Source organism: Grus americana, chromosome 2, assembly GCF_028858705.1.
Source record: "Grus americana isolate bGruAme1 chromosome 2, bGruAme1.mat, whole genome shotgun sequence".
NCBI lineage: Eukaryota > Metazoa > Chordata > Aves > Gruiformes > Gruidae > Grus > Grus americana.
In genome coordinates, this window is record NC_072853.1 from 62,395 (window position 1) to 86,353 (window position 23,959).

The 23,959-nt window shown below is 44.9% G+C and overlaps 2 protein-coding genes across 3 annotated transcripts in view; both read left to right on the forward strand.

The window, feature by feature from the left end:
* The first annotated feature begins 3,974 nt into the window (after positions 1–3,974).
* Positions 3,975–12,020, forward strand: CCDC166 (coiled-coil domain containing 166). The gene is made up of 2 exons (XM_054817944.1): positions 3,975–4,081; positions 10,785–12,020. The coding sequence occupies exon 2, from the start codon at positions 10,817–10,819 to the stop codon at positions 11,747–11,749; it is 933 nt and encodes a 310-aa protein (XP_054673919.1). The 5' UTR covers positions 3,975–4,081; positions 10,785–10,816; the 3' UTR covers positions 11,750–12,020.
* A 1,406-nt stretch (positions 12,021–13,426) lies between these two features.
* The window catches only part of MAPK15 (mitogen-activated protein kinase 15), a 29,023-nt gene continuing 18,490 nt past the window's right edge, over positions 13,427–23,959 (forward strand). Inside the window, exons 1-4 of one of the 2 annotated variants that reach the window (XM_054817943.1) lie at positions 13,427–13,947; positions 20,132–20,230; positions 20,682–20,711; positions 23,808–23,898. In XM_054817943.1, the coding sequence (XP_054673918.1) occupies positions 13,879–13,947; positions 20,132–20,230; positions 20,682–20,711; positions 23,808–23,898 (289 nt within the window). In that variant the 5' untranslated portion in view covers positions 13,427–13,878. The remainder of the gene's footprint in view (positions 13,948–20,131; positions 20,231–20,681; positions 20,712–23,807; positions 23,899–23,959) is intronic. The other variant, XM_054817942.1, reaches the window with a different exon arrangement.

The window sequence follows — 23,959 nt, forward strand, 5'->3', positions numbered from 1 at the left end:
TGCAACACCTTGTCAGTCTGGTGGGGAAGGGTCAACTCCTCCTGCTGCCCTTCATATAGCAAGTCACTGAGCAGCTGTCAGCTTCCCTCCACTTTTTCCTTCAGGGATAGGATTCAGATCTTAAGTTTGAGAGGTCACTAACACCACATCAAAAGCCTTTTCTGCTGGCCAGCAAATCCCACCCTAAAGACTAGCCAGAAAATGCCGCACAGAGCAGTCAGGACAATGGTAAAATTTGGCAGCTAGGAAACATTTTTTAGTGATGTAAAATAGACGTGGTTTTGTAATGCAAACTACATAAGCACTTGGCACATCACTCAAATTCCCACTGCTGGGTATTGCACATCTCCTAATGCCTGCACCCAGTTTCAGTCTCCCAAAACCAACCTCCAGCTCTCCCCAAACAACATCTCCAACTAAAGGCCAACTACAATCCACCCTCTCAGCCTCCCTCACATGCAATGCAGCTCCAGGACAGCTATGCTCATGCTGCAAACCAGAGTTCATCCTACACGGTCAGCCACAGATCAGTGCAGAGCTCCCAGCCGTGATGCTCCTTCAACTGCCAGACTAGGCGTCAGCACCTGCAAGGAGAGGCTAGAAGAGTTACTGAGAGGCCCCGACAATGTCCAGCCCTACCAGCAGCTCCTGCTCTGCATTACTTGGACAGGGCTACCGTAAGGGGCAGATGTGGGGGTGTTTGGGAGCCTTGGGGCAGTCTTTGGGGGTGTCTGGGGACCAGAGGGACCTTTGGGGCAGCATCAGGGAGTGATTGGGGTCCCAGGGACAGGGCTTGGAGGGGTTTGAAGGATGGCAAACCTACCATTATTATTACATAAAGCAGTTAAACCAAGCAAAGCAAGACAAAAACAAGTTAGGACACAGGTAAGCCATCTAGCCATGAAAAATCTTATTGTAGGCATTACTGGTTGTTCCAGGTAAAAAGACCAAAATAAAACTCATAAAAGGCAGGTGAGACTTCATGCAGATGTTTGGGTTCTGCTAGCAATGGGAACGCCACATTGACTCAACTACTGGTCACTTTTCTCCTTCTGTGCTAGTCCATGAATCATAGGTTATTACTCACGAGTCCAGTAAGAACACTATAAACTCTTCTATGACTCCAGGCTCCTAACTGGGATCAAGCCAAGAACCTTCATGGAGGTGTTTGTGTTCTCCTTGCCACTGTGCTAACTTGTAAAGGTCTGAGAATGTCAGTCTGTAGTTCTTCATGTATAGTTGTTCCCTGATGTTATAAATGTCTAGGATTAAAACAATTTATAAGCATACAGATACTATTACTGTAGAGTGTAAAGCCAAGCTAAGATGTCTGCAACTGTAGAAAACCTTTCTAACAGAGTGAACCATATATACCGATGGCTACAGCTAAAGGCTATCAACTGCTACTGAGTAATGTTCTTCTGGCAGGCTGTGCATCTCAAGTCCTTGATCTTGCTTTGGAGTCTCCTTTGTGGCATTATAACTTTGTCAGCCAGCACTCGTCAATGGAGTCATAGTGAAATCCTTTGCCCCCAAAAAATATTAAGCAAAGCATCCTGAGTTGTACAAGCAGGTGTAAAACATATTTGGTCCAAAGCACACATACCCAGCAACTAACAGCTCTCCATTTGCACTAAAGAAGCTACCTGTTAATGTGTTTGGCTGGCAGATTCCATTAGGAGAAAAATGGTCCATTAATCCATCTTTCAATGTAGCTTAATGCACCTAAATTACATACAGAACAAAATAGATTGGGTGCAAATCTACAAACTAAGAAGTGTCTTGCTGCATTTCTCATGTCTTTATGTTTGACTACATGCCGACTAGAATCAAAACATTTAAAAAGACATTGACAGACTGAGGTGGTATATAAAAGACAAAGTTATTCATGAGCTGGAGAAAATGCTTTAAAATGAGGGACAAGCAACTCAATCTTCTTTCAGAAAAAGACTGGGACATACAAACACCATACATAAAAATCTTCACAGGGATAAAAGACTTAAGGAGTAAAAGGTTGTGGTGGATTGACCTTGGTTGGTGGCCAGGTGCCCACCAAGCTGCGCTGTCATTCCCCTCCTCAAGACGGGCAGAAAATACAATGAAAGGCTCACGGGTCGAGATAAGGACAAGGAGATCCCTCAGCAATTACTGTCACGGGCAAAAGAGACTTGACTTGAGGAAATTAATTTAGTTTACTGCCAATCAAAATCAGAGTAGGATAATGAGAAGTAAGAACAAATCTAAAACCACCTTCTCCCCACCCCTCCCTTCCTGGGCTCAACTTCACTCCCAGCTTCTCTACCTCCTCCCCCCCGAGCGGTGCAGAGAGACAGGGAATGGGGATTGCAGTCAGTTCGTAACACTTTGTTTCTGCCGCTCCTACCCCCTCACAGTCTTCCCCTGCTTCAGTGTGGTGGGGTCCCACCCACAGGAGACAGTCCTCCATCAACTTCTCCAATGTGGGTCCTTTTCACGGGCCGCAGTTCTTCACAAACCACTCCAGTGTGGGTCCTCTCCATGGGGTGCGGTCCTTCAGGAACGGACCGCTCCAGCCCGTAAGGTCGCAGGTCCTGCCAGAAGACCTGCTCCTGCGTGGGCCACAGAGCAACAGGTCCTACCAGGAGCCTGCTCCAGCACAGGCTTCCCACAGGGTCACAGCCTCCTTCAGGCACATCCACCTGCGTCAGTGTGGGGTCCCCCATGGGCTGCAGGGTGGATATCTGCTCCACTGTGGACCTCCATGGGCTGCAGAGGGACAGCCTGCTTCACCATGGTCTTCACCATGGGCTGCAGGGGAATCTCTGCTCCAGTGCCTGGAGCACCTCCTCTCCCTCCTTCTTCAATGACCTTGGTGTCTGCAGAGTTGTTTCTCTCACATATTCTCACTCCTCGCTCTCACCTGCTGTTGCACAAAATTTTTACCTCTTCTTAAATATGTGATCACAGAGGCACTACCACCATTGCTGACTGGCTCACCTTTGGCCAGCGGCAGGTCCTTGGAACCATCTGGAACTAGCTCCATTGGACATGGGGCCAGTGTCTGGTGTCTTCCCACAGAAGCCAACCCTGCAGCCTCCCCACTACCAAAACCTTGCCACATAAATCCGATACAAGGGTGCTCTCATTTGTCAGGAAATCACCTACAAATAAGTAAATTCTCGAGCTGTAAAATTGAAATTAGAAAATTAAAAAAATCATTTTCACACATTATTATGTGAAATGATCAACCACTGCAGAAAACAACCAAAGGAAGTAGTGTATTCTCCATTATTTGATTCAAGTTTAGATGCCTTTCTAGAAAGTTGTACTTTAGTCACAAATAGACAGGTTAGATGAATAAGTAAACCAGTGAAATGCCATACCCTATGCCACAGATATACCAAGTTTATATACTGTTACACACCTAGAGAAACAAAATTGCTCATATATGAGGATCAGCTCCTTTTCCCTACAAAATGCAGGAAGCGCCTCCCAAAATGTTTCCAAAACAATAAACTCCTCCATAAATAAGGACTGCATTTGCAAAAATCCTTTCTAGCATCTGCCTTTCCAATGTCACAAACATTCCCATATACGCACACCCCTTCCCAACTTTGTGGGACCTGGGACTGCTTGCCACCCTGTTCGAAAGAAATCCCAAATATACGGACCAGAAATGCTTGAGTAGATACTGGCACCTAATTCCCAAGGAGGACCGTGTCTTAAGTCATACCTTTTCCTTCAGCACATCCTAATAGCTAGCTGAGACTGTTTCCTTATTAATATAGCAGCCTCTATAAATCATATTCTTATAAGCCAAGCTGCCTTTGTGTTTCTGTTTCACTGACGCCAACGGGTAGCAAAGTACGTCACCATCGGGCCTCACAACCAAGCTGGGAACTGAAATGGTGCTGAGAATCTCACTGCAGAGCTTCTCTTGTGACTTCGCGTGTTTCATCACCATGGACACGCACAGCTTACAAACACTGCCATTCTTCGGTGTTCACAGTTTTGCTATGAGCAAATGCTGTCCAGTAAACCAGGAACAGCTAGCCAGAAGAAGCTATTTGGAAAATCTGTGAAGACCAGAGGAGCAGAAAAGGTCAGTGCTTTTTAAAAAAACCTACATTTTGTACAATACCAACTTTAGCAAGGCCTGTTTTTTCCATGCAGATTTAACAATTTCTGTAACATTTATATAGCTCTACAATTGCCTTTCCTCCAAAACTACACAATTAGTATTAACTCAGTTCTACTACTTGTCCGTTGTGACACCCTTCTAGCTCTTCAAGTCTGTTTCCCAAAACACAACTGCACTGATTTCTATACAGATTCCTATGTGTCCCTATACCCACTCTACTTCTGATGCAGCTGCCACATTCCCAGCTTGGAACCCGTTCTGCTATTACTATGACAGGCGATTTTAGTATATTTATTCTATTTGTTCACCTATCTACTTGAATTTTGCATATTTTCATTAAAAAGGGCCAGCAGGTGTAATAGGAAACTTAACTTTTAGTTACAAATGTCCATTTAAACCATTAGACTTATAAGACTTGTGTTGGGTTTGCGTGGCAGGGTTTTGGTAGCAGGGGGGCTACAGGGGTGGCTTCTGTGAGAAGCTGCTAGAAGCTCCCCCTGTGTCTGATAGAGCCAATGCCAGCCGGCTCCAAGACGGGCCCGCCGCTGGCCAAGGCCAAGCCAATCAGCGCCTCTGTGATAACATATTTAAGAAGTAGAAAAACACTTAGAGAGAGAGAGCTTTTGCAGCCGGAGAGAGGAGTGAGAAGATGTAACAAACTCTGCAGACACCAAGGTCAGTGCAGATGGAGGGGGAGGAGGTGCTCCAGGCGCCAGAGCAGAGATCCCCCTGCAGCCCGTGGTGAAGGCCATGGTGAGGCAGGCTGTCCCCCTGCAGCCCATGGAGGAAGGATGAGGGGGTGTAGAGATTCTACCTGCAGCCCGTGGAGGACCCCACGCTGGAGCAGGTGGAGGCACCTGAAGGAGGCTGCGGCCCGTGGGAAGCCCACGCTGGAGCAAGCTCCTGGCCGGACCGGTGGACCCGTGAAGAGGGGAGCCCATGCCAAGGCAGGTTTGCTGGCAGGACTTGTGGCCCCGTGGGGGACCCCACACTGGAGCAGTTTGCTCCTGAAGGTCTGCACCCCGTGAGAGGGACTCCATGCTGGAGCAGGGGAACGATGAGAGGAGTCCTCCCCCTGAGGATGAAGAGGCGGCAGAAACACCGTGAGATGAACTGACCGTAACCCCCATTCCCCGTCCCCCTGTGCCGCTGAGGGGGGGGAAGGTTGAAGCCGGGAGTGAAGTTGAGCCCGGGAAGATGGGAGGGGTGGGGGGAAGTGTTTTAAGAGTTGATTTTATTTTCTCATTCCTCTACTCTGTTTTGCCTAGTAATAAATTAGATGAATGCCCTCTCTAAGTTTGGTCTGTTTTGCTCGTGACAACAATTAGTGAGTGATCTCTCCCTGTCCTTATCTCGACCTGCAAGCATTTCGTTATGCCTTTTCTCCCCTGTTTGGTGAATGAGGGGAGCGAGAGAGCGGCTCTGGTGGGCACCTGGCCTCCAGCCAGGGTCAACCCACCACAGACTTCTCTCCAGTTCTCAATCCTTGATTGCATTGTTCCTCTTTTGAGTAAGTAGTTTAGAAATTCAGCACACAAAGTACTATTCACTCCCTTATTTTCCAATTATGTCTGCAATAATCATTAATACTGATGCATTTTCCTTCTTTAGTATCTGTTGTGGACTTAACTGTGTCTCTCATATTGCAGGTGTCTCAGCATATTTAAAACAATGTTTTATGTTAACCTGAATCCTCTCCTGAAATGAATGTTTAAAAAGAATTAGCAAATTCTCAATCTGAATATATTCACATAATTATATTACCACTTACTGTTCAACAATTCCCTGCCTAATTCAAATCACAAAAATTACGTCTAATTACTAGATATACTTTCCTATGATGTATTATCTTTTAATAACTTGATATATAAAGATGATGAATGTTTAAAATCACTATATAGGGCATGACCATTATTCCATCACCTTCACTTGGTATCTCACAAATGTCACAAAACATGTCTTCTAAATGATTTCTCAAATTCAGGAAGTATTTAGCTATACTTACTAGTGTCAACCTGTGCCACACAGACAACAAGACCAACAAAAACAATATTCTGAACCTAACAGAAAAAGCATGGATTTCTATCTTGTTACTGCACTTCATCATTTGTTATTCAGTAATGTTTGACCCTTCTGGAAAACAGTCCTGTGCTCTAAAGGTGCATCTTACTGTGGCCAATTTTACTGGCAACTTCTTAAATTATTTGTGCTACAAGGTGTTTCTTCACGGTAGGCTCTTATCTGGGATGTTGTTCTCTTGCCATAGAAACCTGAGTGTAGATCTAAGAATAAGCACAGAGGTCCTATCCTCATGTATATGGTACCCATTCCAGAGCTGGCTGATTGGTCCAAGTTATCTCACCGAGTCTTTTGCACTCCATTACACATTACGCTCATAATTTCCTGCAGAACAGATAGCTCTGGCACAGTACAAATTAGCTTCTATCTTTTGGCTGCTATGATGCACATACATGAGACAAGGATCTGGGGCACCATTATCCTCCTTTCACAGAATCCCAGGATCGCAGATGGTTGAGGCTGAAAGGGACCTCTGGAGGTCATCTGGTCCAAACATCCTGTTAAAGCAGGGCCACCTAGAGCAGGCTGTCCAGGATCATGTCTAGACAACTCTTGAATATCTCCAAGATAATTCAATATCTTTATTCTGGCGCTCTGGGGCCACTGAAGTTTCCCAGGATCCAGTAGGGGTATCCCTTCCATAACTGTTCAGTTTTTAGATGTAAAATAAGTGGAGGTTAGTATGTGGTACTGTGAGGGTTGAGGGGTGCCTTTGCTGCTGAGTTCACTTCCCTCCTTCCTCTCTCAGTTTACAGCTGTTTATCAGACCAGGCAACTCCTAAGGGGATGCACAATGCTGGGGAGGGAGGAAGACAGGGTAACAGGAAAAGGGTTACTGCCTGTGTGCTCTAAAACTAGCACCCCCTCAGCACTGGTGAGGCCACACCTGCTGTGTGTCAAGTTCTGGGCTCCCCAGTACAAGAGAGACATGTAGCTACTGGAGAGAGTCTAACAAAAAGACACAAAGATGATTAAGGGACTGGAGCATCTCACATCTAAGGAAAGGCTGAGAGAGCTAGGACTATTTAGCCTGGAGAAGAGAAGGCAAGGGGGGTTCATATTAATGTAGAGTGAAACCTGAAGGGAGGGTGCAAAGAGAACAAAACCAGGCTCTTTTCATAGAATCACAGATTCATAGAATTGTTTAGGCTGGAAAAGACCTTTAGGATTATCAAGTCCAACTGTTAACCTAGCACTGCCAAGTCCACCACTAAACCATGACCCTCAGTGCCACATCTACACGTCTCAAATACCTCCAGGGATGGTGACTCCACCACTTCCATGGGCAGCCTGTTCCAATGCTTTACAACCCTTTCAGCAAAGAAATTTTTCCTAATACCCAATCTAAATCTGCCCAGGCACAACTTGAGGCCATTTCCTCTTGTCCTATCAGTTGTTACTTAGGAGAAGAGACCAACACGCACCTGGCCACACCCTCCTTTCAGGTAGTTGTAGAGAGCAATAAGGTCTCCCCTGAGCCTCCTTTTCTCCAGACTAAACAACCCCAGTTCCCTCAGCTGCTCCTCATCAGACTTGTGCTCCAAACCCTTCACCAGCTTCATTGCCCTTCTTAGGGCACACTCCAGCACCTCAATGTCTGTCTTCATAGAATCAGAGAATGGTTTGGGTTGGAAGGGACCTTAAAGACTGTCTAGTTCCAACCCCCCCCCGCCATGGGCAGGGACACCCTCCACGAGACCAGGTTGACCAAAGCCCCATCTAACCCGGCTATAAACACTTCTGGGGATGGGGCATCCACAACTTCTCTGGGCAACCTGTTCCAGTGCCTCACCACCCTCACAGTAAAGAATTTTTTCCTAATACCTAATCTAAGTCTACCTTTTTTCAGCTCAAGGCCATTACCCCTTGTCCTACCACTATATGCCCTTGTAAACAGTCTCTCTCCAGATTTCTTGTAGGCCCTTTAGGTACTAGAAGGCTACTGTAAGGCCTCCCCAGAGCCTTCTCTTCTCCAGGCTGAACAAGCCCAACTCTCTCAGCCTGTCTTCATAGGAGAGGGGCTCCAGTCCCCTGATCCTCTTCATGGCCCTCATCTGGACTCACTCTAACAGGCCCATGTCTGTCTTTTGCTGGGGACCCCAGAGCTGGACACAGTATTCCAGGTGGGGTCTCATGAGAGCAGAATAGAGGGGGAGAATCCCCTCCCTCAACCTGCTGGTCACGCTTCTTTTGATGTGGCCCAGGATATGGTTGGCTTTCTGGGCTGCAAGCGCACATTGCCAGGTCATGTTGAGCTTCTCTTCCATCAACACCCACGAGTCCTTCTCCTCAGGGCTGCTCTCAGTCCAGTTTCTCGTAGTGAGGTGCCTGAAACCGAATACAGTATTCGAGGTACGGCCTCACCGGTGCCAAGTACAGGGGGGACGATCACTTCCCTAGTCCTGCTGGCCACACTATTTCTGATACAAGCCAGCATGCTGTTGGCCTTCTTGGCCACCTAGGCACACTGCTGGATCACACTCAGCTGGCTATCGACCAACACCCCCAGGTCCTTTTCTGCCAGGCAGCTTTCCAGCCACTCTTCCCCAAGCCTGTAGCGTTGCATGGGGTTGCTGTGACCCAAGTGCAGGACCCGGCACTGAGCCTTGTTGAACCTCACACAGTTGGTGTTGGCCCATTGATCTGGCCTGTCCAGATCCCTGTGTAGAGCCTTCCTACCCTCAAGCAGATCAACGCTCCCCACCAACTTGGTGTCATCTGCAGACTTACTGAGGGTGCACTCAACCCCCTTCTCCAGATCACTGATAAAAATCAATGGCCCCAGTACTGAGCCCTGGGGAACACCACTTGTGACCATCCGCCAGCTGGATTTAACTCTATTCACCACAACTCTTTGGGCCCAACCATCCAGCCAGTTTTTTACCCAGCGAAGCGTAAGCCGTCCAAGCCCTGAGCAGCCAGTTTCTCCAGGAGAATGCTGTGAGAAATGGTGTCAAAGGCTTCACTAAAGTCCACGTAAACAATATCCGCAGCCTTTCCCTCAGCCACTTCTCTTTCTGACTGTTTCATTTCCTATTTATACTGGTCAAGTGATTGCAAAGCACTATATTATCATAGCTAATTTATTTGTTTTTCTGCATTAGACTATGTATTTATTGCCTGTGGTAGGTACATGAAAAAGCACTTGATAGGAGGTAAATGCAATGGCCTGGTTTTATTTTTAAAATTTCAAGGTTTTAGGGACTTTTTGGGTGGGCAGATCATATCCATACTGAGGGGCAGCAGGAGTGGTTTGCAGTGGAAGCACTATGCCACGTTCTTCTCAGCAAGAGAGGACCCAGACAGAACAGCTCCTAACAGCACAGAAAACCACGGCATCAGCTTGGATACCGATGTACTCTGATAGAGCCATAACATCTTTCTCATAATAGAGTAAAATATTTTGCCTTAATTTGGCCAAAACACCAAAGCAAATTTCAGGTTACTCAGCTATAAAAAACCCCACAATAGAACACAGATAAAGAAGCCCAGATGAAGAATCTCCAAATTAATAATCCAGAATGTTCTCAACAGATGCTGAATTGATGTTCAGCCCATAATGTTCGGTACCTATCTCCCACCCACCATCTCTAAGGAAAGAATGCAGTCCTAGGCAACTGGGAAGATCACATCTGCATGGCACATTCAACATTCCATCAAAATGCATGGCACACATTCCATAGCTGGATCTGGGAGGATGTTTCTTTAGCCATTATCCCCTTTAGGGTCATTCTTTTACTCTTTCTGTATTCATAAATATTTAGTTATCTGTGTCACATCTCAAATGACATTATAGTTAAGATGATGTTCAAGAAGATATCAGTTTATATTACCTCAGGCAGTGGAAGGATAAGAACATGGTCACGCTCCAAAATGAGTAAACACCTTTATTGATCATTGAAGCCCCAGGTTAAAATTGGTTGCAACATTTCTTTTTCTGCTCTCATTTTGTAAGACAATACTGACTTAACTTTCTAAATCCAGGAAAAGGATGCAGCTGGCTCTTCAAATACAGGAATTTAACTTTGATGGAGGAACAGGGCTTAATCTGTACTACTGTCCATAACATTTTCTACAGGTAGCTTCCAGTCCAGCATGATGACTTAGCAGTTATATTTTAGAATTTGCTGTATGAATTTGAAAGTTTCAGGCATGCCTCTATTAGCACTTCAATACTTAACTTGCTGCTGAAGTTTTATGGACAAGATCAACTGCTTACAGACAGACAGTAAACAATGTACAGCCGTAATAATTCACTAGTGGAATTTGATTGTACTCCAAACTACAGAAATAACACATTATACAACAAAAAAGAAATCTTAAAAAGATGTGTATTTTTAAATTAGCAGAACTGCTTCTTCTCAGTTAACTAGGAAGGTAAAAATGCAAAAAACATACAGGCATGTATGCTTCAACTCAAGACATAGGCCAGACATGAAAAATTTTAAGTCAAATATTCTAGCTGCTAGAATCATCAATTGAAAACATAAGAACTTAAGAGGGCATGAGTTGGGGGAAAAAAGCAATGGTCGCACACATGGCATAAATGCTCGCTTAGAATTTGTAATTTTTCATTCTGTTACAGTTTGTCAGAGTTTGATACTGCCAGTGTGGCATATGGCATCCAAGACAAAGCAGATGAAACAAGACACCACACGCACTGGGAAAAATAAGCAAGGAATACTAACCAAGAATGGAGATACATCCAAAGGAATAAGCGACATGGAAATACTTGGCAAAGAGAGGAAATCACACTTGCAGAAGGAATACAAGATTCTCATGGAACATATGAACACATACATGGGAAGAGTGGAGCATTTCCTGCAGGAAAATAAATTCCTAGAAAAGGAAGCCAAACGGAATCGGGAAGAGAGCAACGCTTACCTCTCTTACATAACAAAACACAGCCAGAAGTGCCAGAATCTGATAATAGCATTAAATGACCAGAATCACACTGATCTGTCTCAAGTCTGGACACAGAAAGAGAAGCTAATCTCACAGTATACAGAAAAGGAGAAGGAGGTAAGGAGCTCTCTGATGAATATGGAGACAAAGTACTCTATTATGAACAAGGAGGTCGAAGACCTGCAGCCTTTCAAAGATCCATCTGTTCACTTGGAACAGATGAAAAAGATTAAAGAGCTGGAGAAAGAATTGATGGTCACAAAGATACAGCATTCAGATGAAATGCACAAAATCAAGAGCAGATATCTGCAGGCCAAGGCCGACCGTGAGGTAGACTTTCATGAGAAGATCCAGGTTCTCACCAAGAGAGCAGAAGTAGCAGCAATACAATCTCTAATTCAGCATATCAAACAAGTAAAAGCAGAGAATTGGCATCTGCGCCAGGAATTGCTGAGACTCATCCAATACTCAAAAATCCTTAAAGAAACCAAAGTTCAACTGAGAGAGCAGCAGCAGCAGCTTCTTCGGGAGAACCAGTACACTCAGGACATGGCACACATACGCCACTGGTTACACCAACACAAGGCACACAATGCAAATGGCAAAACCTACAGCTGTTACAGCCCATTCAGATGTGGCCATTAACCTTAAAAACCACTTCACTCACTCATGCCAATATATCAGTAGACATAGCTGGACTGTCAGCTGTTGCAACTATTAGTTAGGTAAAAGAGTATACAGAAGTAAATGTTCTGTGGGTAGATAAAAGGATTGATTTACATAGTTCATGCTCAGCATGCAATCCAGACAACGGATCTTAAAAGTAACCTCAGCTTTAACTTTCATGACATCTGTATTAAGACATTTGAAACTGCAATCTCTTCATATCCCAAAATAAACAATGACATTTTCTCTTTGAGATCAGACTTTGATGTCTTCCTCGGGCAAATGATATTCTGTCATGGTTTAGCCCCAGCCAGCAGCTGAGCACCATGCAGCCGGTGCTCGCTCCTCCTTTGCATTTTGGTTACCTCATCAACAATGACACCAGAGGTCACCCTTACTCTAAGTTTTAACATTCACAGAGGGATAATTTATACAGAAGTAGACCTTAGTTGACATTGGAAGAGACCTCAAAGGAGGCCTAGAGCAGCACCACTTTCAGTGGCTTTTGAGTATCTCCAAGGATGGAGGCTCCACAGCCTCTCCATGCAGCCTGTTTCAGTGTTTGACCACACTTGCAGTAAAAAAAAATTTTCTTACATTTAAACAGAATTTCAAACCCATCACAAATTTCAATTTCAGAACAGTCTGACTCTGTCTTCCTCCCTGCTCCGCCTGATATTTAAACACATTAGTAAGATCCCCTGAACCTTCTCCCAGCTAAACAGTGCCAGCTCTTGGCCTCTTCCTGTATCACACATGCTCCAAGCCTTAATCACCTTTGTGGCCCTTTGCTGGACACAATCCTGTATGTCCGTTTGTCTTATACTGGGGAGCCCAGAACTGTACAAGATACTCTAAGTGGGGTCTCTCAGTGCTGAGTAAAAGGGAAGGATCACCTCTCTCAAACAGCCAGCAAGGCTCTTCCTAGCACAGCCCAGGACAATGTTTGCTGCCTTTGCTGCAAAAGCACATTTGCTGGCTCATGGTCAACCTGGTGTTCACCAGGACCTCCAGGTCCTTTCCTGCCAAGCTGTCTCCTAGCCTGATAGCTTCCAGCCTGTACTGCTACATGGGATTATTCCTCCCCAGGTGCAGGACTTGGCATATTCCAGTGATGAAGTTCACAAGGATCCTGTTGGCCTATTTCTCCAGCCTGACAGGGTTCCTCTGAATAGCAGCACGACCATCTGCTCTATGAACCACTCCTCCTTGTTTTGTATTATCTGCAAACTTGTTAAGGCTGCACTCCAGCCCACCATCCAGCTGATTAATGAAGAAGCTAAACAGTACTGGCACCTGTACTGACCCCTTGGGTACACTGCTAGTGACTGACCTCCAGCTGGACTTCATGTCACTGATGGCAAACCCTTGGTTCCAGCAGTTCAGCAAGTTTCCGGTCTGTCCAACCATGCACTTAACTAGTCTGTACTTAGTGTGTCAACAAGGACGTTACGGGAATCAGTGTCTGCAAGAGCATGCTGCTAGCAAGGAAAGATCTGCATTGTAGGCATTAGCAATAAATTGATAGATTAAAGAAAAACGGGAAATTTTTTTAGTGCATTCGAACAATATCAGGTACTGAAAGCAACGTCTGGCATCCCCCGCTGACACTAGTTTACCAGATGAAGGCACGGGATGCAACGCTGAAGTTTTACTTTGCTCACGCCACTCCTCCGCCACGCTGCTGGAAGCGGAGCGCGGCACCGCAGTCACAGCCCGCTGCCCGAGGGGAGTCGTCCAGCGGCGGCGGCTCAGGGCTCCCTCAGCAACCGCCCACGCAGCCAGCAAGCACGACCAAGCCCACAGCACCACCTCCAACCGCGCAGCACAGTGCCCCGCCAGGAAAGAAGGAAAAAGGAAGCGCCCGCACCGCGCCTCAGGCCCCGCAGACAGAACCAGGGCACCAGCGGCGGCCAGGTGCCCTACGCCTGGCCTCACGTTGTGCGCCTGCGCGCTCTTGGGCCACTTGACGCATGCGTTGTGCAGCGTGGCTGTTACCATAGCAGCAGCAATCAACAGGGAGAGACCTGCGCGCGGCCTAGTGTGCCGTGCAGCGGAGTGCTTGTCCGCTCGCCGGGCGCGTCGCCCGCCGCTGTGGCTTGCCCGCCATGAGCGTGCCGGAGGTGGAGGCGCTCGTCTCCCAGAAGTACGAGATAAAGAGGCGCCTGGGCAAGGGGGTGAGTGCCCTGGGGGCCTTGGGAGCTCGGGGAGCTGGGCAGCAGGGGCCAGCGCTGTCCTGCTGGCCGTCCTGGCGACACCTTTGTCTGCGGTATCTCCGTCGCTGCTGCAGGCCGCTGATCTGAGCCGCGTCTAGTGATGGAGATCTGAGAGTTTATATAGTTGAAGAAAAACTGGACTTTGAAATATTTATTGTGCCTAATAGATAAAAAAATATCATAAATTGCAGCCTGATAACTTTCTGTGACTTCTTACAGTTTTTTCACAACTAAATTTCAGAGGAAGGTAAGTGTTATGTGCAGAGGCTCATAGAATGGTTTGGGTTGGAAAGGACCTTAAAGATCATCTAGTTCCAACCCCACTTCCATGGGCAGAGACACCCTCCACTAGACCAAGTTGCTCAGAGCCCCGTCCAACCTGGCTGTAAACACTTCCAGGGATGAGGCATCCACAACTTCTCTGGGCAACCTGTTCCAGTGCCTCACCGCTCTCATAGTGAAGAATGTTTTCCTTATACCTAACCTAAATCTACCCTCTTTCAGTTTAAAACCATTGCCCCTTGTCCCATCACTCCATGCCCTTGTAAACAGTCCCTCTCCACCTTTCTCGTAGGCCCCTGCAGGGACTGGAAGGTGCTATAAGGTCTCCCCGGAGCCTTCTCTTCTCCAGGCTGAACAAGCCCAACTCTCTCAGCCTGTCTACACAGGAGAGGTGTTCCAGTCCTCTGATCATCTGCATGGCCCTCCTCTGAACTCGCTCCAACAGGCCCGTGTCTGTCTTGTGTTGGGGGGAACTCCAGAGCTGGATGCATGCTGCAGGTGGGGTCTCACAGGAGTGGAGTAGAGGGGGAGAATCCCCTCCCTCAACCTGCTGGTCATGCTTCTTTTGATGTGGCCCAGGATGCGGTTGGCTTTCTGGACTGTGAGCTCACATTGCTGGGTCACGTTGAGCGTCTCATCTACCAGCACCCCCAAGTCCTTCTCCGCAGGGCAGCTCTAAGTCCATTCTTGACCCAGCCTGTATTTGTGCTTGAGATTGCACAAATTGGGATGTTGTAGCATGTGAAACTGAAAGTATCTTTAAATTTCCTATCAGGGTGGGTTTTTTTTCCTGTAATTTACTGGAGAACTGCCAAACAAACCACCCACCTTGCATATACACCTGGTTTATAGCAAAATGTACCTGAGTCTCAAAGCATATGCTATTTGTGCCTGTGTGCTGCTTTTGGCTAGGATAATTTTCTTCATAGTAGCTAGTACGAGGCTATGTTTTGGTTTTGTGCTGAAAATGGTGTTGGTAATACAGGAATGTACAGACACCTGTCTGCCGATGGGAAGTGGGGAATGAATTCCTTGTTTTGCTTTGCTTGCATACGCAGCTTTTGTTTTACCTGTTAAACTGTCTTTATCTCAACTCACAAATTTTCTCACTTTTACTCTTCCAATTCTCTCCCTCATCCTGCTGTGGGGGGAGTGAGCGAGTGGCTGTGTGGTGCTTAGTTACTGGCTGGGGGTAAATCACAACAGTCCACCAAATTTTGTCACATTTACTGTAACCTCGTTATTTCAAGTATTATGCTGCATCTAGTAATTTTTCTCTATAAAATTACATATTTTTTTTATGTGAGCCAACGTTAATTTCTAAGCTCTTTCTCCTCAGACAGTCTCTAAACCCTTCCTGATTATCTGTTTTTCCATTCAGTCAGCTCTTTGCTATTGCTGAGTTGTGTTGATACTAGTAGTTATGTATTTCATGTGCAATTACAAGGGGACACTTGAGAGAGGCTCAGTTTCTTCATTATCCTCTAAGACAATGTTTTGTTTTTCTCCTTTTGAATTCACACTGATCTTTCTTATGGCTGTATTTCATTCTAAGTTGCTTCTGACTTGAGGTTTGCTGCCATCTTGTTACTAGTTATCAGCTTTCTCCCTTTGACTGAATGTAATATATTACATCTTTTAACATGCTGGGTTCTTCAAGCAGAATGACATTATTCTTTCATCTGAAATATCAAATTGTCTGAGAGTTCTATTTGGAAACTGCTTCACAAACATAACTATATACGTTCACGTCTTTAAAGGACTTTAGTGGCTTCAAGTCCATCATCTAGGCATCACTGACATTATCAAAACTACTAGTTGAGCTTGAGTTGAGACTGAGTGGTTCCAGTCTCCCAAATACCTGTGTTTTCTGCCTCTTGGATGCAGAAAGTTCTGTATGTATTATGTTTGTACACAATTGATATACTTACCTGAGCAGTTAAAAGGCTGTTGGAGTCCCTAAAACAGGTGAGGACTGTCAAAAAATAAAGCAGAGAAGTGCAGCAGCAAGGGACATGAGATGTTCCTGTACAGTGAGGGAATTCAATCAGTTCGGGTTTTTTTTTTTGGGGGGGGGGTTGTATTTTATTATTAAAAGCTATGTTGTCTACTAAGGGAACAGGAACTTCTACCCAAGTTTTCCCTGTTCTGGATGCCTGTGTGGTACTTGCAAATGGTGATTACTCAGCCTCCCTTGTGGTATAGATCCAGTTTTGTTATTTTTAGGTCATAGATTTGAATCTTAACTTTCCACATTCTAGTAGATGCCTTACATCTGTACATCTCACTCAAAAATGTTTAATGTTTAAATACTCATACAAAGTAAAACAGCTGCAATATGTGATATTGAGTGATTTTCATGCTTAAATACTCACATAGCGACATTGAGGCAGACTTCCCAAGAATATGTGTGGTCCTGGAGTATGGGTTCAGCTCCTTTGCCATGCATCAGGAAGTACAAACAGTTGGAGTATAAATATCTCAGGTAAGTGCTATAATACTACACCATTGGCAATTGGGATGTCTCTTTTTTCCCAAGTGATAGGACGAGAGGAAACAGCCTCAAGTTGTGCTGTCCTGGGTTCAGCTATGATAGAGTTAATTTTTATGGGACACAGCCAGGACAGGTGACCCAAACTAGTCAAAAGGATATTCCATACCATATAATCTCATGCTCAGCATAAAAGGGGGCTAGTTGGGGAGGGGTGGCGCGGCTTCAGAACATGTGGCTCAGGGACAGTCCAGCTTCTGGATGGGTCTGAGTGTGCGGTCTGAGCTGTACGGTCGTCAGGTGAGAAATTGCATTGTGTACCATCCGTTTTGTATATTCTAAGTACTGTTGTTGTTATTTTCCTCTCCCTTTGCTGTCCCAGTAAACTGTCCTTATCCCAACCCATGAGGTTTTGCCTTTGTCTTCCCATTCTCCTCCCCATCCCGCTCGGGGGGGAGTGAGTGGACGGACGCATGGTGCTTAGCTGCCAGCTGGGGCTAAACCATGACATGCGCCAGGGGAGGTTTAGATTGGATACGAGGAAAAATTTCTTCATAGAAAGGATTATCAAGCACTGGAACAGGCTGCCCAGAGAAGTGGTTGAGTCACCATCCTTAGAGATATTTAACACACATGTAGATGTGGCACTTAGGGACATGGTTTAGTGGTGGTCTTGGCAGTGTTGGGTTAACAGTTAGACTCAATGATCTTAAAGGTCTTTTCCAACCTAAACGATTCTATGATACAGTCACTACAAGCCTTGATAAAAAGTGTCTATCCCTCTTTCTTATAATGATGGACTTCAAGATCCTTAGGGCAGCAAGGAGGGCACACAGCAAGCTCGCTACCCTGGACTTCAGGAGAGCAGACTTCAGGCTCTTCAGGGTTCTGCTTGGTGGAGTACCATGGGACAAAGCCCTGGAGGGATGAGGGGCCCAAGAAAGCGGGTTAGTATTCAAGGATCACCTCCTCCAGGCTCAGGAGCAATGCATCCCAACCAAGAGGAAGTCAGGCAAAAACACCAGGAGGCCTGCATGGATGAACAAGGAGCTCCTGGACAAACTTAAACACTAAAGGGAAGCCTATAGGGGCTGGAAGCAAGGGCAGGTAGCCTGGGAGTGTTGTCCCAAAAGTGGGATATACAGAGAAATTGTCTGAGCAGCCAGGGATCAGGTTAGGAAAGCTAAAGCCCTTATAGAATTAAATCTTGCCAGGGACATCAAGGGCAACAAGAAAAGCTTCTATTGGTACGTCAGCAATAAAAGGAAGTCTAGGGAAAATGTGGGCCCTCTCTGGAAGGAAACAGGAGACCTTCTCCAGGATATGGAGAACGCTTAGGTATTCAACAACCTTTTTGCCTCAGTCTTCACTGGTAAGTGCTCTAGCCGTACTGCCCAAGTCACAGAAGGCAAAGGCAGGGACTGGGAGAATGAAGAATCGCCCACTGTAGGAGAAGATCGGGTTCAAGACCATCTAAGAAACCTGAAGGTGTGCAAGTCTATGGGACCTGATGAGGCACATCCACAGGTCCTGAGGGAATTGGCAGAAGAAGCCACTCTCCATCATACTTGCGAAGTTGTGGCAGTCTGGTGAAGTTTGCACTGACTGGAAAAGGGGAAACATAACCCTCATTTTTAAAAAGGGAAAAAAGGAAGACCTGGGAAACTACAGGCCAGTCAGTCTCACCTCTGTGCCCAGCAAGATCATGGAGCAGATCCTCCTGGAAACTATGCTAAGGCACATGGAAAATAGGGAGGTGATTGGTGGTAGCCAACACGGATACACTAAGGGCAAATCATGTCTGGTGAGTTTGGCAGCCTTCTATGACAGAGTTACAGCGTTGGTGGATAAGAGAAGAGCAACTGATGTCATCTACCTGGACTTGTGCAAAGCATTTGACACTGTTCTGCAGAACATCTTTGTCTCTAAATTGGAGAGAGATGGATTTGACGGATGGACCGCTCGGTGGATAAGGAATTGGCTGGATGGTTGCACTCAGAGAGTTGCGGTCAATAGCTTGATGTCCAAGTGGAGACCAGTGACAAGTGGAGTTCCTCAGGGGTTGGTACTGGGATCAGTGCTGTCTAACATCTTTGTCAGTGACATGGACAGTGGGGTCGAGCACACCCTCAGCAAGTTTGCCAACAACACCAAGCTGCGTAGTGCAGTTGACATGCTGTAGGGAAGGGATGCCATCCAGAGGGACCTTGACAGGCTTGAGAGGTGGGCCCATGCAAACCTCATGAAGTTCAACAAGGCCAAGTGCAAGGTCCTGCACATGGGTCAGAGCAATCCCAAGCACAAATACAGGCTGGGTCAAGAATGGACTTAGAGCTGCCCTGCGGAGAAGGACTTGGGGGTGCTGGTAGATGAGACGCTCAACGTGACCCAGCAATGTGAGCTCACAGTCCAGAAAGCCAACCGCATCCTGGGCCACATCAAAAGAAGCATGACCAGCAGGTTGAGGGAGGGGATTCTCCCCCTCTACTCCACTCCTGTGAGACCCCACCTGCAGCATGCATCCAGCTCTGGAGTTCCCCCCAACACAAGACAGACACGGGCCTGTTGGAGCGAGTTCAGAGGAGGGCCATGCAGATGATCAGAGGACTGGAACACCTCTCCTGTGTAGACAGGCTGAGAGAGTTGGGCTTGTTCAGCCTGGAGAAGAGAAGGCTCCGGGGAGACCTTATAGCACCTTCCAGTCCCTGCAGGGGCCTACGAGAAAGGTGGAGAGGGACTGTTTACAAGGGCATGGAGTGATGGGACAAGGGGCAATGGTTTTAAACTGAAAGAGGGTAGATTTAGGTTAGGTATAAGGAAAACATTCTTCACTATGAGAGCGGTGAGGCACTGGAACAGGTTGCCCAGAGAAGTTGTGGATGCCTCATCCCTGGAAGTGTTTACAGCCAGGTTGGACGGGGCTCTGAGCAACTTGGTCTAGTGGAGGGTGTCCCTGCCCATGGAAGTGGGGTTGGAACTAGATCATCTTTCATGTCAAGGGGGTTGGAACTAGATGATCTTTAAGGTCCTTTCCAACCCAAACCATTCTATGATTCTATGATAGCCCCCACCCAGGTGCAGGACCTTGCACTTGACCTTGCTGAACTTCATGAGCATGTGCATCTGTTATTGGCTGCTTTGGGGGCCAGGATGCTTGACCTTGTGGACCTTTGGTCAGACTCAGTATAGATGTTATTAGTCCTTGACTCAACCAAGTACTGCTCGTTGGCCTAATCTCTCTTTCTTCTAGGTAGCTGGTGATTACCTCTTCTTTCATTCCCTCTGTTGAGTACGTTCTACTTCCACACTGACGGTCTGAACTGTGATTAAGAATTCATAGTGCACTGTTCATCTGTCCTTTTTTCTCCCCAGGCTTATGGTATTGTATGGAAAGCAATTGATCGCAGGACAGGAGAAATAGTTGCTGTTAAAAAGATTTTTGATGCTTTCAGGAACAGAACAGATGCTCAGGTGAGAAATCATTGTTCTAATATGTCCTAAAAGATGTGGTGGGAGTTCATAGATATTTTCAGGATTTATGTCTCTGAAAGATGTTAGTTATTTGACAATTATTAATTTAATAATACAGTCTACAGCTATATTAGGATAAAAAGGAGCAATAAATGTCAAGCTTTGTATATCATGGCATCTACAAAATACTGTTTGATGTCCCTGAGGAAAAAGTGTCTTGATAGGCATGCACAACTTGATTCTCTCTTATGTTGTTATGCTATAGTGTCTAAGCACAGAGGGCACACTTGTGACTCTCTAGTGAGCAACTGGGTTTTTCCTAGCCTGTCTACCATATAAGAGTTTCCTCTGCTTTAGAGATTAGAATGGATTTAACACTCTCACTGGAAGTCCATACTCTGTTCTCTCATTGTGTTGATGGTGCTAATAAACTTTTTTTGTTTATTTCTAGAGAACATTTCGAGAGATTATGTTCCTGCAGGTAAAGTCCTTTTTTTTTCTCTTCTCTCTAATTTTTAATTATCTCTGATGTTCACATATTTTCTTCCCATTCCTTTTCAAAGTGCAGTGATCAGTGTTGACAACTCTATGCATTTCTTTTCTGCACCATCTTGGTAAACGTTTTTTCCATGACTGGGCAAAAACACCTGAATGAAATGGAGAGTTGGTCTTATTTTTTCTTTGAGATATGCCCTGTTCTTTCACCATTTTTAGCAGTATGTCTACTCTAGGATCACTATGTTGACTTGTACGTTCTGTCACTTCTTACTTCTTTGGACAGAAAGTGTTTTTCTTAAATTTTAAATGCCATGATTCAGAGGTGGGGCTAGGGTGTGGAAGAGATTTACATACTAAATTTTTTTTCCTCCATGTGGGAAGCAACTTGACCACTTGAAATAATCAAAGCAAAACTAAAAGGCAAGTTCTGTATGGAATTACTTAAGGCTGCTCTTGTTTTGATATAATTGACTGCACACTACGCCTAATTACCTTATCAGTGGGAGTGGCATTAAAATTATCTGTCCATTCCTCCACAGACTTACCATGTAGAAACATCAATGTTTTTGAATAGTGATAATGTTGTTATAACTAGGGTTTTCTAAGGACACAAGCAAGGCAGGCCTCATAGGAAGAGGTATTTCCTGAGACTGTCAAGTTTAAGTAGGAAAGATATGAGTTTTTTTTCACTTTTTAATCATTCTTTAAGCCTGAAATAGAAGTCACAAACTTAAACGGTAAATACATATGAGGACAATTCCTTAGAAGTTAATTACCTATAGGTTAGATCATCTCTGAAAGTATAGCACTTCTGGAGTAGATGGGTGGTGGAGGAATTATGAGAAGAAAAAGAATATTTCTCCTGAAGGGAAGAACAAGTCATTTTTGGGGAAGGAGGTTAATATGCAATTAAGCCCTTACTTTCATGACTTTTGGTGCTCCGTGGACTTAAGAATTTTAGTTTTCCTCTCCTATTTTTGAAGGTATTTTATACTCTTTCTTGAGATTCAGGACTGAGAAATCAGAAGGGGAAAGACATAAGATATATTATTTCATTGGTAACTGGTTGTTTGTCTTAATTTGCTTGTCTGTGCAAATTCCTTCCTGTGCATAATGATTGCTTAGTTTAATCTGTATGGTTATCATAAGGACATTTGTTGGACTGGATGACGGTTATTGTAATTGAGAAGTGTTGATGTGGAATCTGGGCATTTTGATGATTCTCTTATGGGTAATACATAGTATGCTGGTCATTATGCTGCTTGCAGGTTTTATGTTTATTGTTCAGTGTAGTTGAGATCTATTTGGTGCATTTTGGGCCACATTTTAGAATGTCATTTTTGGTAATTATGTTAGTGAGAACATTGTTCTTTAGGCAAAGATAAGTAGGACTGGCTCTGACAAGATTTTTTTTTTCAAGGTAGGACTTCTTTTTAGTATAGATTGAAACTTTTTCATAACTTTCTATTATCAGTTCCAGGGCAAGACAGTGTGAGACAATGAGGTTTTCCTTCAGTGTGAAGTAAGTTCTTAAACAGAACTCAAGTAACGCTGTCAAGACTGATCTGCATCTCTAGAAAAATATCCCTTTTGGGTAAAAACTTTCTTTAGATTATTTGGATGGGTATTCTGAATATTGTCCTCAGAATAAATGCAAGGGTAGTTGATGGCCTGGCTGTGTATTACTGCTTTGTGCTGCAGATGAGTGTGTTGGTTTGTGGATTTTTCCAGATGTTGTACATTATAACCAATTTTTGTCTTGGCCTCAGAGTCTAGGAAGATGATGCTGTTGTAAGACTTCTGGAGATAGCTTAATCTTATGATTTTTTTATATTGTTTATAACTGAATTTGTGATGGAAATAGTCTATATCCAGTTCAAATAATAAAAAATCATGTATGTATTTTAGATACAAGCATAGGTTTTATGGTGCAGCTATTTATAATTTTATACTCAGGCTAGTTCATGAAAATGTTGGCATGTTGGCAGTGTCTCTAGCTGTGCAGAACTGTTAGCTATAGGAAATAAAAGTTGTTAAGACTGAGGACGAAGTAAATGATCTTGACAGTATTGTCAGTCTGCAAATGTGAGGATAGAATTCACCTCCAGTTTAAGGTACCTGTATTTAGGTATCTTTTTGTATGCTGACTGATCCCCTATTGCAGTCAGTTCAATCAATGCAGCCTATAAAATCATAGAATGGTTTGGGTTGGAAGGGACCTTAAAGACCGTCTAGTTCCAACCCCACGGCCATGGGCAGGGATGCCCTCCACTAGCCCAGGTTGCCCAAAGCCCCATCCAACCTGGCCATAAACACTTCCATGGATGAGGCATCCACAACTTCTCTGGGCAACCTGTGCCAGTGCCTCACCACCCTCACAGTGAAGAACATTTTCCTTATAGCCAACCTACATCTACCTTCTTTCAGTTTAAAACCATTACCCCTTGTCCCATCACTCCATGCCCTTGTAAACAGTCCCTCTCCACCTTTCTCGTAGGCCCCTGCAGGGACTGGAAGGTGCTATAAGGTCTCCCCGGAGCCTTCTCTTCTCCAGGCTGAACAAGCCCAACTCTCTCAGCCTGTCTTCATAGCAGAGGTGTTCCAGTCCTCTGATCATCTTCATGGCCTTCCTCTGGACTCTCTCCAACAGCTCCATGTAATGGAGAATGTTTTGGCCTACCCTTAAATAGACACTTTCTAGTCAGTTGGATTTTTTAATTACGAATGTTGATGGCAACTTTGTTCTATTTTCACTACCACAATAATTCTTGCCTTCAGTAGGAAATATGAGGTGCATAAAGTTGACTGGATTTTATTCAGAAATGGTACAGAGGGATTTTTAGAACTCTCAGACAACAGAGATTATTTAAATTTTTTTTTTATTAACTGGCTGGTTTCATACTATGGAGCAATCTTAAACCCTTTTTTTTTTAATTTATTTCAGTAGAAACATAATGAAGGAAATAGCATGTTAATGTTTGTTCTAGACAATAATACACAATGAAATAGGTTATTGTCCTTTTTTATCATTCACAAGCAAGACACTTGATTTTGACAGTTGGGTCTCTTCCCTCTGCAGGAATTTGGAGAACATCCAAATATCATCAAGCTGCTTGATGTTATCCGAGCTCAGAACGACAAGGATATCTACCTCATCTTTGAGTCCATGGGTGAGACTTAGCATTGCATCAGCCATTTAAATACAGCCTCTCTTATGAGTTATCTTTGTTC